This window comes from Cyrtonyx montezumae, unplaced genomic scaffold (genome assembly GCF_038088225.1).
Source record: "Cyrtonyx montezumae isolate F1298 unplaced genomic scaffold, pur_monq_1.0 scaffold_23, whole genome shotgun sequence".
NCBI lineage: Eukaryota > Metazoa > Chordata > Aves > Galliformes > Odontophoridae > Cyrtonyx > Cyrtonyx montezumae.
Window position 1 is genome coordinate 5,278,458 of NW_027071970.1, and position 12,760 is coordinate 5,291,217.

The 12,760-nt window shown below is 46.2% G+C and overlaps 1 protein-coding gene across 2 annotated transcripts in view; it reads left to right on the plus strand.

The window, feature by feature from the left end:
* TTC28 (tetratricopeptide repeat domain 28) overlaps positions 1-12,760 on the plus strand; it is a 125,389-nt gene that overhangs the window by 66,580 nt on the left and 46,049 nt on the right. For both annotated transcript variants that reach the window (XM_065738954.1, XM_065738955.1), the window contains 2 exons: positions 1,322-1,594; positions 2,380-2,510. In XM_065738954.1, coding sequence (XP_065595026.1) covers positions 1,322-1,594; positions 2,380-2,510 — 404 coding nt within the window. The remainder of the gene's footprint in view (positions 1-1,321; positions 1,595-2,379; positions 2,511-12,760) is intronic.

Here is a 12,760-nt window from a genome sequence, read left to right on the forward strand (position 1 = left end):
TGCTAAAGATTATTAAATGCAGACCCTAAGGAGTTCAGGAATTGTAGCTTCACAGTATGTAGAGGAAGGTGGTACTCCCTTCCACAATCAGTGAATCAGTGTTGCCACATCTTTCATGTGGTTGTGGTCGTGTCTCTTCCCTTACCATTCTCTGCAAGAGATGCAATGGCCTCCACATCTGCCCTTCCATTACCTTGCTAGCTCTCCCTGTTCTGCCTGAGTTCAGAGTAACCAGGAGCTCTTCCCTCTCCCTGTTTGCCTGCATTACCTAGCTAGAATTGTAAGTTCAGGAGCTGAATTCATACCTGCTCTTGCAGCACCATGCCTGTTAACTGGACTCTATCAGCAAGAGTTAATTTTGTGTTCTGGTGGCACGGTACAGGATTTCTGTCCTCTTATGTCTGCATTTAATCCCAGAATCTTAACTGGATGTTGGTAACTGGCATCACATTTTTACTGTTTGCATCTTCAGGAAAGTGTTAAGTATCTGCTGTGTTTTTATATGCACAGTGAACGTAGAGAGGCAGAGCTGATGAAAACAAGAAGCAAATGGCTTTCTGAGCTTGCTGTGGTAATGTTGATTCAGGTGAGATCATCTAATCTAGAAATCTTTAGAAGGTCATAAATTCTGAAAATTTAACTCGGCATGGTCAGGTGGGGGTGCAGCAAACTCTGCAGTCCTGCTACACTGATGTCCTTGCTGAAACAAACAGCCAGGATTTATTATCATCTGACTGATAAAAGCAATTAGACCCATTGTCAGTAATCTGTCAGGTGTGGTTCTGCTGTTGTGCAGGTGCACCTTCGGCTCCTGCTTTATGAGAGCAGGTGGCAGCTTCTTCCTGCAGTTTTGGTCACCTCTGTTGGTGCATATTGTGTGCTGTGGTATCTGAACTGGCACAGATTTTTTAGATGTTCAGATAAAGGACCAAGAACTACAGTGCTTAAATACTCTGCTGATGGCCCATTTCCAATCTCCTATGAAACTGCAGGTATTCTCTGTGTTCTTTCTGCCATTAGACCACCCTTCATATTGTAGGACGACACTGATCTGAGTTCCTGTGCTATCTTCCTGAAGTGCTTTCTGCAGGGAAAGCACCAACGTGCTTGTTCAACTGACCTGTCTCGTTGTGCTTATACTGGGTGTTAGATGATGTATTTGAGCCCTGAATTCCTGTAATAAATTTTAGTTTAATTTGGGCAGTCTGGCTCTTAACTCGTATGTCCTTTGGTTACCGGAAATGAAGGTAAAGTGTTAGGATGATTTCTGGATGTTTAACTTAGTTTGTTGAGTAACTCTGCTTCCCTTCTTGTATTTTAGAGTCCCTGGAGCCAACCTATCAACAATTGCAGAAGATGAAGCTGGACAAGAGCCCCTTTGTCGTGGTGTCTGTGATTGGCCAGGAACTTCTGACTGCAGGCCATCACGGAGCTTCTGTGGTTGTGCTGGAAGCTGCCCTGAAGATTGGCACTTGCAGCCTAAAGCTGCGGGGATCGGTGTTCTCTGCGCTGAGCAGTGCTTACTGGTCCCTTGGGAACACAGAGAAAAGCACCGGATACATGCAGCAGGACTTGGACGTAGCCAAGACTTTAGGTAGAGTTGTCATCTCACTCGTTTGAGTGCCGGGTTGGTGCAGGTGGAACAAACTGATGGTTGTGTGAATGGTCAGCATCGTGCTATAACGCTCAGGTTTCTGTGGCGTGTCACTGGCTGCTAAATCAAATGTAAAATTTCTGGGATGGGCAGACGATGGCTTGTGCAGCCCTGTACCTCCATGTGTGAAGGTGCTGGTGATCAATGAATTGCTAAGGTTTTACAGGGTTCTCTGGTGTCTTATATATGGGGGCAGGTCTTACCTTCTGTGGAGAAGTGCTCAAAACCTTAAGTGGGTCTTAAGTGAAGCAATCGTTTTGTTTTGTTTTTTCTTTTATTCCCAAGAATTAGATAAAGACGGTCTGAGTTTCTGAGGCTTAGAAGGGAGCAGCACATACACTTTGTTTCTGAGCTGAGCTGCAGAATTACTTTCTGGAGAAAGCTGGCATGCTCTTTATTTCCTTTAAGCCTAAACCATTCACTTGTTTTCACAGAGAGATTGCTAATGTTGAACAAGGAATAAATGTGGAAGAATGTGAGCTGCCAGGTGTTAGACCAAAGAGGAAATCAACATAATTCTAAAAATAGATCGAGGGTTATTGTAGAAGTTTTTGAAGGCCAGAGAAGAGGATGAGGTTTGGCTGTGCTGTAAAAATGAGGATGAATTTGTTCTGATCTTGGCTCCCACGCTGGAGAGTCACTACACAATGTGTTCTGTTCTTTCTGCTGGACTCTTCTGGCGGCCCTCTGTTTGCTAACCTTTGTTTTGTTTGCATGTGACTCAGGTGACCAGACGGGAGAATGCCGAGCTCATGGAAATCTGGGCTCCGCATTCTTCTCCAAAGGAAACTATCGGGAGGCCCTTACCAACCACAGACACCAGCTGGTGCTCGCCATGAAACTCAAGGACAGAGAGGTAGGAAGATGATTGAGCAGACCATACTCTGAATCAGTGCTGCATGGTTTTCTAAAAAGATCTGTGGTGTCTAGAAACCTTGTCTGTCTGCTTTGCTATTCAGAGAATTTTTAAGCTCTGTAATTTCTTTTCCCAGCCTCTCACTTGCCTTTTCTTAATGGAAATGGTACGTTCTGTTAGATACAGTATGTGTGTTTGGGCAGCATGATTCTTGGCTGGTACTTGTCTGCCCCTCCATCCAGCCTCCATATGACTGAGCAGGTCATTCTGCCTCTCTCCCTGCCCACTGCTCATAGTCTCCAGGTAAAGACATGCTGAGTAGGCATCAGTACAGCATCTCTGCAATTGTGCACTGGCTGTCATCGCTTTCCATGGGGTGTATCTGCTACTGATTTGAGCTCTGTTAGGGTGTGTCCTGTGTTGTGATTTTTCCCCGCAAGTAATGAGCTAGGTCCTTGCCCCAAAAATTCACAGTCTGTGTAAAATGCAGTTTGTTTAAAAAGTACTGAGAAGAAAAATAATCCATGCAAACCTTAAAATACAGTGTTGTGTAAAGTGTAGGTGTTGTTTGGACGGGCTCTGATTTGTCTTAACCATTCAGCTCTCCAAGTGTTCTGCTGGGCTTCCTGCCAGTCCAGGGAAGCAGGGACTGAAGAGTCTGCCCCAAGAGATTTCCACTGAAAGGTCACTATAAGGACAGAGCCATTATTTTAGTGGAGATTACAGAAACAAAAGATTTCTTTTCCTCCTCCAGTGGATTCCCCTCTACTGTGAGTGGGAAAGCAGAGAGAGTATGGGTTGCATGGCAGATGAAGAAAGTGGCTTGGGGCAGCAGGGCAGGTGTGAAGGCTCACTATACATGGTGGTTTTGGGGAGATAGAACAGGTTTCCCAGTGAGGACTTAGTGAAAAGATCTATTTCAAGTAGTTCAGTGCTCTGCTGAAGGAAGGACTGTGGCTGGGGGAGGGACCTGCTAACATTTTTGTGGTTATTTTACCAGCTGGAAAACCTCACAAATCGCTTCTGGTCTCCCTATTTCTGTTCATGCAAGACAGAGAAGCTGTTGCTCATCGTTTTGTATTTTTCTTGGTTAGGAGTCCCTGTTCTTGCTAAAAGTTGAATCTGTGTAGCTCTTCCTACTCCAGTGCTCTAAGCAGATGCCCCTCCCCCAGTGGTGGGGAGGGGGCTGAGGAAGGAAATGGCAGGAAGCTGCCAGGGATTGCTGAGAACACAGCAGCCTGCCTGCACAGAGCCCCTGGAGCAGCCCAGGGAAGCACGTGCTGATCAGTTCCGCTGACTTCAGGCTGCTGATCTAAATGGATCCCAACGGTCGATCTGGGAGGAATCCAGATAATGAAGTCTAATCACGATAGTTCTTAGTTTATAAACTGACACATCTGGGTACGTAATTAACAGTTATTGACAACAAATGAGTGCTTGGTTTAAAAAGAAAGCTGAGCTTCTTGGATTTCCTGTAAGGATGTAACCACAGGAAATTAATTTGGCGCTTTCTTATGACATCATTTTGACCACAGAGCTTCCTCTGAACAGAAAGCTGTTTTTCTTGGCCTCTTTTGCAGACATTTTTATAATGCAAATGCTATAAAGTTGCAGTAGTGCTGATGTGAATTCCACCAGAAGGGAATTTGGTGTGCAACTGAAATGAGGTAATTGTTTTACCTCCAATTGTCTGGAGAATTGGCTTAAAAGGTAAAAAATGCTCCTTTGTATGTGAGGCTGCTGTCCTACAATGGAGTGTTGGGTTCTGAGCAAATGGCTGTAGCAGAGGCTTCTGCTGGGTCAAGTAGCCCATAAATTCAGGGGGAATTTGCAGAAGGTCTGGCTGTAACATTTAGGTGTCTCCTTCTCCACACAAGCCTTCAGAAAGGCAGCTTTGTCACCTGAGTGGGGAATCATCTTGGCTGCTCAGGTGGACTGAAGATTTAGTGTATTTCTCCTGGCACAGGGAGCTCCTTTGACCAGCACCGTGTCATACCAAGCACATTCCCTGTGTCCAGATACGTCATCTTCTCTTTACAGCCACAGTATGCAGGAGAGGTTCAAGCTGGCTTCTGATACTTCTACACAGAGAGAATGGAGCAGAAATAGCTGGGATTTGGCATACCTTCTGTGTCTTCAGAGAGACCTTGGGATATTGATACTTTGGTCTGTGCTGGTGAACGAGAAGACCAGTTCTTGGTAATACTGTGATGAACATTGTGAAGTAGCCATCTCCAGGGTTTCATTTCACTTTGTCATTTTTTGCTGACCTGGAATGACTGACCAAGAAACTCAGATAAGCTAGATTTGAGATCTTTATTTATTTTGAGAATAGCATATATAAGAGTGTAATTCAGGAACCTGGAACTGATAAGGGATCTGGTCTTTCCATGTGTTCTTTGAGTTCCTGTTGAGATGATCCAATACTGTGATCAGTGGGACACCGTTCTAGGAGGATGACAGCAGGAGGTGCTGGTAGAAGGAAGGAAGGTAGGCAGGAGCATGTAGAAGCACAGTTGCCTCTCTTCTGATGGTGAGTGCAGGAATTGAACTCCTGAGCAGATTGTGGAAATTGCAGTACAGTTTGGTAGTTGTGGCTCAGCACCACACAGTCGTTCCCTCACTCCTCCATTCCCAGTGCAATGGGTGCAATAATTAAAAAAATAAAAATAAAGCACACACACGCACACAAAAAAAAGTAGAACTCATAGGTTGAGGTTAAACTATTTACCAAGATAGAGAAAAGGAAAAGGGATAGTAGTTATCACTATACATGTCTGTATATGACAAGTGTGCAAGCAATTGCTCAGCACCGTCTGACCAGTGCCTAGCTAGCCCCCCAAGCAGCAGAAGAGAAATAACTCTCACCCCCTTCAAAACTCCTACTGCATGATGTCATATGGTGTGGAATATCCCTTTGGCCAGTTTAGGTCAGCTGTCCTTATTCTTTTCACTCCCAGCTCCTCAGGCTCTTTGCTGAGAACGACCTTGGTTCTGTGCAATGCTGCCCAGCAGCAACTATAAACACTGATGTATTATCTACATTGCTTTTCTCCAATAACCAGAAGCATAGCATCATACCAGGTACTTGTCAACGGTTTACGGGCAGGTTCGGCCCGGTTCCGTGACGATTGGTGCGGGGGACCCACGGACCCACGCCCCAGGAAAGGGGAAGGGGGAAAGGGAAAAGGGAAAAGGGAGATGGGCCTAGGAACAAAACAGCGGCAGCGATCTGAGGAGGAAAGCTAATTTACTAAATAAGATATCGGAAAGCAAAATAACACAATATAATACAATATAATTGGAATTAAAGCTAATAAATCAAATAAAATGAGCAAGAGAGAGTGTCCGATAAACCGAAGGCCTTACGCTAACGCTGAAGGCGGACGGCAGCGAGCACCCACTGCTGAGTCGATCCCAAAGGAAAGAGAGTGTCCCGTGACCGCAGACAGTTTTTATCTTTCCCTCTGAGCGTAAACACGTAAGAACGCAAAACATCGCAAAGTCCTCTGGGGAATGGAGTTCTTCTTCTCTTCTGAGACAGGTATACCTGGAACTATCGATGATCCACGGAGCTGGAGCATTAACTCTTTAACTCTAAATGCACTACATGATGTTATGATGTGGAATACCAGTACCAAAAATCATAAAACCATGACATTCCACCCCTTATTCCACATCACTACATCATGTTTGATATATATGTATAGAAGAACAATGATTAACATGCATTAAGCACACACACACATAACATATATAAGTATATACATGGAATTAACGACTGCACTCGCCCAACATCAAATTCCCTTGTGGTACACACTGAACATCCCCATTCTTCTGCATCACCCACCAAGTGGACCCAGGTCCCTGAGCAAAAACAGTTCCACGGAGAGGTTTACCCTTTCCAGAAGCTGGAAGGACCCAAATTGCTTTTCCCAACATGTTCTTTACATGTACTACAGGGACCTTATCTCCCTCTACAGTAGGTAGAGATCTGGATTGGGCAGGACCATCGCGATTGATGGATCCTCTGGTGTTGACCAACCAGGTGGCTTCTGCCAAATGCTTCTCCCAGTGCTTAAATGTTCCGCCACCCATTGCTTTCAACGTGGTTTTTAACAACCCATTGTACCTTTCAATTTTACCAGAAGCTGGTGCGTGATAGGGGATATGATAAATCCACTCAATGCCATGATCTTTGGCCCAAGTATTTACAAGAGAATTTTTGAAATGAGTCCCATTATCGGACTCAATTCTCTCTGGAGTGCCATGTCGCCATAGGACTTGTTTCTCGAGCCCTAAGATGGTGTTTCGGGCAGTAGCATGGGGTACTGCATATGTTTCAAGCCACCCAGTGGTTGCTTCCACCATGGTGAGCACATAACACTTACCACTGCGAGATCGTGGCAAGGTGATATAATCAACCTGTCATGCCTCCCCATATTTATACTTTTGCCATCGCCCTTCCCCCCAAAGAGGTTTCATTCTCTTAGCTTGTTTAATTGTGGCGCATGTATCACAGTCATGGATAACCTGTGCAATAGCATCCATAGTTAAGTCCACCCCTCGGTCTCTAGCCCATTTATATGTTGCATCTCTTCCTTGATGGCCAGAGGTCTCATGGGCCCATCGAGCTAAAAATAATTCACTCTTGTGTTGCCAGTCCAAGTCTGCTTGAGCCACCTTGACTTTGGCAGCTCGATCTACCTGATGGTTATTTTGTTGTTCCTCAGTTGCCCGGCTCTTAGGAACATGAGCATCTACATGGCGCACCTTTACAGCCATATTCTTTATTCGGGCAGCAATGTCTCTCCACAGTTCAGCAGCCCAAATAGGTTTACCCCTCCGTTGCCAACCATTTTGTTCCCATTGCTGTAACCACCCCCATAAAGCATTTGCCACCATCCATGAGTCAGTGTAAAGATAAAGCACTGGCCACCTCTCTCGTTCAGCAATATCTAAGGCCAGCTGGACAGCCTTTACCTCTGCAAATTGACTTGATTCTCCTTTTCCTTCAGTGGCCTCTGCAACTCGTCGTGTGGGGCTCCACACAGCAGATTTCCATCTGCGGTGCTTACCCACAATGCGACAGGATCCATCTGTGAACAGGGCATATCTCTTTTCATTGTCTGGTAGTTCATTATATGGTGGGGCCTCTTTGGCACGTGACACCTCCTCTGCTGGTGTTGTTCCAAACTTTTTACCTTCAGGCCAGTCCATGATCACTTCTAGGATTCCTGGATGACTGAGGTTCCCCATCCGAGCTCGCTGTGTAACCAGCACAATCCACTTACTCCAAGTGGCATCAGTAGCATGATGGGTAGAGGGAACCTTTCCCTTGAACATCCAGTTCAGCACTGGCAGTCGAGGTGCCAGAAGGAGCTGCGTTTCAGTACCGATTACTTCGGAAGCAGCTCGAACCCCCTCGTACGCGGCTAAGATCTCCTTCTCAGTTGGAGTGTAGCGCTCCTCAGACCCCCTGTACGCCCGACTCCAGAATCCAAGGGGTCGGCCTCGGGTCTCTCCAGGAGCTCTTTGCCACAAACTCCAAGTGGGACCTTCCTTTCCAGCAGCAGTGTAGAGGATGTTCTTTACATCCTGTCCCGTCCGCACTGGCCCCAGGGCCACGGCACGGGCTATCTCCTGCTTAATTTGCTCAAAAGCCTGCTGCTGCTCAGGGCCCCACACAAAATCATTCTTCTTCCGCGTCACCCGATAGAGAGGGCTCACAATGAGGCTGTAGTTTGGAACATGCATTCTCCAAAAGCCCACTACACCCAAAAAAGCTTGGGTCTCCGTCTTACTAGTGGGTGGAGACATGGCAGTGATTTTGTTAATCACATCTGTAGGGATGTGACGACGTCCATCTTACCACTTTATACCTAGGAACTGAATTTCCTGTGCAGGCCCTTTCACTTTGCTTCGCTTGATAGCAAAGCCAGCTTGCAGAAGGATCTGGATTATTCTCTCTCCTTTCTCAAAAACTTCTCCTGCTGTATTGCCCCACACAATGATATCATCAATGTATTGTAAGCGCTCAGGAGCACCGCCCTGTTCCAATGCAGTTTGGACCAATCCATGACAAATGGTTGGGCTGTGCTTCCACCCCTGGGGCAAACGGTTCCAGGTGTACTGAACGCCCCTCCAGGTGAAGGCAAACTGTGGCCTGCATTCTGTGGCCAATGGAATTGAGAAGAAGGCATTAGCAATGTCAATGGTGGCATACCACTTGGCTGCTTTTGACTCCAGTTCATACTGGAGTTGTAGCATGTCCGGCACAGCAGCACTCAGTGGGGGTGTGACTTCATTCAGGCCACGGTAATCTACCGTCAGCCTCCATTCTCCACTGGCTTTATGCACCGGCCATATGGGGCTGTTAAAAGGTGAGTGAGTTTTGCTGATCACTCCCTGGTTCTCTAGCTGTCGAATCAGGTTATGAATGGGGAGCAAGGAATCCCTGTTGGTGCGGTACTGTTGTCTGTGCACCGTTTTTGTAGCAGTCGGTACCTGTTGCTCCTCCACTTGGAGCAACCCCACAACAGACGGATCTTCTGATAGGCCAGGCAAAGCAGACAGCTGCTTAACGTTGTCTGCGTCCACAGCAGCTATTCCAAAGGCCCATCGATACCCTTTGGGATCCTTAAAATATCCCCTTTTGAGGTAATCAATACCAAGTATACATGGAGCCCCTGGGCCAGTCACAATAGAATGTTTTTGCCAGTCTTTACCAGTGAGGCTTATTTCAGCCTCCAACATGGTTAACTCTTGGGAACCCCCAGTCACCCCAGAAATATAGATTAAGTCTGTCCCTTGGTGACTCGAGGGCATTAGAGTGCACTGTGCACCAGTGTCCACCAGGGCCTTATGTTTTTGTGGTTCTGATGTGCCAGGCCATCGAATCCACACAGTCCAATACACTCTATTATGCCTTCCCCCCCCCGGCTGGGGGGCGGGGGCTATTGTGGCTGGTAGGTACCTCGCTCAGTTCTGAAGGAGTACCGTTCAGACAGGAGGGTGTCTCGCTCAAACTGGAGGGTGTCTCTCTCAGATTGGAGGGCGTCTCTCTTAGTCTGGAGGGCATCTCTCTCAGATTGAAGGGTGTCTCTCTCAGTCTGGAGGGTGTCTCTCTCAGATTGGAGGGCATCTCTCTCAGTCTGGAGGGCATCTCTCTCGGATTGGAAGGCGTCTCTCTCGGATTGGAGGGCATCTTGTTGAGACTGGAGGGTGTCTCTCTCGGATTGGAGGACTTCTTGTTGAGACTGGAGGGTGTCTTTCTCGATCTGGAGGGCATTTCGCTCGGATTGGAGGGCGTCTAGATTGGACTGGAGAGTCTGATTGTCAGCTAAAAGACTCTCTTTCTGGATCAGGAAACTGTCCCTTTCGGCTCGGAGACTCTCTCGCTCTGTTTCAAAAACTCTATGCCTCTCTGGGATAGTATTGAATAAGGCCCGGTAAGCATAAGCCAGACCCCAAATAATTTGGGCCTCCTCAGATCTGTTTGAGCCGCAACATCCCTGTCTCAAATATCTGCTTAAGTTCTCAGGATCTTGCAGGTGTTCAGGAGAAAAGTTCCATGACACCGGTGATGCCCATTTCTCTAAAGTCTCTCCTAAGTCCCTCCAAACTCCCTGCCAGTCAGTATTCTCTGGCTCTGGAGAGGGTTTTCTCAAAATATTATAAATACAAATACTGAGTAAAAGTACATTCAGGGAGACTGACACCACAATCATAACAAGCATTGGATGGGCATTCAGAAAACGCATAATGAATTCAAAGGAGAGGCCAGGATACAAAAGCCAGGTAGGTATGTCCATCAGTGTTTTTAGTTTATCATATAGAGACCAAGCTCCATGGATCAGACTGGCAAACTTAATTAAGTCCCAGTACGTTCTGAGCATTACAAGGGAAAAACCGATGAAATGCAGTCCCTTTAAGACCAGTTTAAAAAGAGAAAGCATTTTTTTTTCTTTTCTAAAACTAGCTGGCAGTACCCAAAAAGTTTACAAATATCCCAGGACAACTGGCAGTACGCCCAGACTTCAAGGTCGTGTTTTGCCGTACAGCACCTGCAGTACAGATAAGCCTGCTAACGAGAGACAGAGATTCACTCTAAAAGTATGTCTCTGCTCGGCTAAGGCAGCTGGTTTTGCCCCACGTTGGGCGCCAAAAATGTCAACGGTTTACGGGCAGGTTCGGCCCGGTTCCGTGACGATTGGTGCGGGGGACCCACGGACCCACGCCCCAGGAAAGGGGAAGGGGGAAAGGGAAAAGGGAAAAGGGAGATGGGCCTAGGAACAAAACAGCGGCAGCGATCTGAGGAGGAAAGCTAATTTACTAAATAAGATATCGGAAAGCAAAATAACACAATATAATACAATATAATTGGAATTAAAGCTAATAAATCAAATAAAATGAGCAAGAGAGAGTGTCCGATAAACCGAAGGCCTTACGCTAACGCTGAAGGCGGACGGCAGCGAGCACCCACTGCTGAGTCGATCCCAAAGGAAAGAGAGTGTCCCGTGACCGCAGACAGTTTTTATCTTTCCCTCTGAGCGTAAACACGTAAGAACGCAAAACATCGCAAAGTCCTCTGGGGAATGGAGTTCTTCTTCTCTTCTGAGACAGGTATACCTGGAACTATCGATGATCCACGGAGCTGGAGCATTAACTCTTTAACTCTAAATGCACTACATGATGTTATGATGTGGAATACCAGTACCAAAAATCATAAAACCATGACAGTACTCCAAAGAAAACAACTCCATCCCTGCTGAAGCAAGACAGTAGTCTGTCATTTGTGAAGATGAAACAGAGCAGATTTCTGCGTGGGCAGTCTTGGCCTGCTGCAGAATCTGGGATTGTACTCAAGTTGAAAATCCCAGTGAAGTCTGCTGCTGCTCTTACAGTGTTCTCCTGTACAAGCTGAAGCAAAGTTGTTGTGCATGCATGTATCCACACTTCAGCCATGCCACTTGGCAGCATGGGTATTGATGGGCTGTTCCTTTACAGCCCCCAGGTAAATAGTGTAAACTTTGACCGTAGCTTCCTAAGTAAGCACAGCTCATCTGAACGCTGAGCAGCCACCAGGGCCATAGCTCTGTGTTCGTGCTTGTTAGTGAGCACATCTTTGGGCAGATCCATTGGCATTAGCTCCAATTAAGACCTATGTAGTTGGTGTGCAGTGATGGAAATGCAATGCTGTTAGGCTGGTGGGGCCCCTAGGTATAGGCTTTTTTCTTTTTTCAGTGCCATCTGCAGGCTGTTACAGTTTTAACTGTTTCTGTACTGAAATAGTGACGTACAGTCCAGTGCAGCAGTCAGAACTCCTAAAGAAGGATAAAAAGATGTGCTTTCTAAGCCAACCCTCTGATTTGAAATGAAATCGTTGACTTCGTTTCCTTGCTAGAACATGCGTGGCTAAAGAGATAAAGCTGTATCCTACACCAGCAATAGTCTTGCATTCCTGTGACATATTTCATATTTTGTATTATAAAAATGTCAGTGCACATTGTCTGTTCATTAATGTGCCAAGGAAAATACATACTGGCAGATTGGGCTGTTGCCCTTTTTTCCAGTTTTTACACAGCACGCATGAGAGGGCAGGGAGTTTTACTCTGAGAGATACCCTAAACCAGCAGCCGAGGTAGTCTGTGTGTGGGAGGAAGAGTGACAGGTTGTATTAAGAGGGAAGAACGGGGTTATGCTGTTTTAGCTCATTGTCTGTACATGTCACAGAAGCTGGCTGCGAGGAGAGTTAGACTCTTATAGGCTAGGAGTTTTTCCTCAGAGACAGCTAAAGCCTGCAGTTATATTTGTACAGTATTTCTACAGAAGAGTTATTTTTCTGCACCAAAGGAGATGCAATAGGGAATGCCTTGAAGCTGAATGTATTTAGGCTAGAAATAAGATCAAAAGTTGTAATGGTGAAGGTAATCAGATGTTGGCAGACTCTGTGTAGCTTGGAGACATTAAGTCAGAAGTAGTTGTCTGTTCAGTGTGCACTTGCACAGAACAAAGCTGTGACCTTATTAAAGAAACCACTGTAAAATATTGTAGTCTAAGCTATCTGGAAGCTGCAGTGAGGTCACCTCTGCTCTGCGGATACCAAGTCAGATGAAATATACAGGGCAGGTTTCACCTGTGGCAGCACAGCAAAGTACTGATAACTGAAGATGGCTCCACTCAAAACAAGGAGTAAAGCAAACTCCTGATGCTTTGTGGGGAGATAGTGGGGCAGAATGGACTCAGTC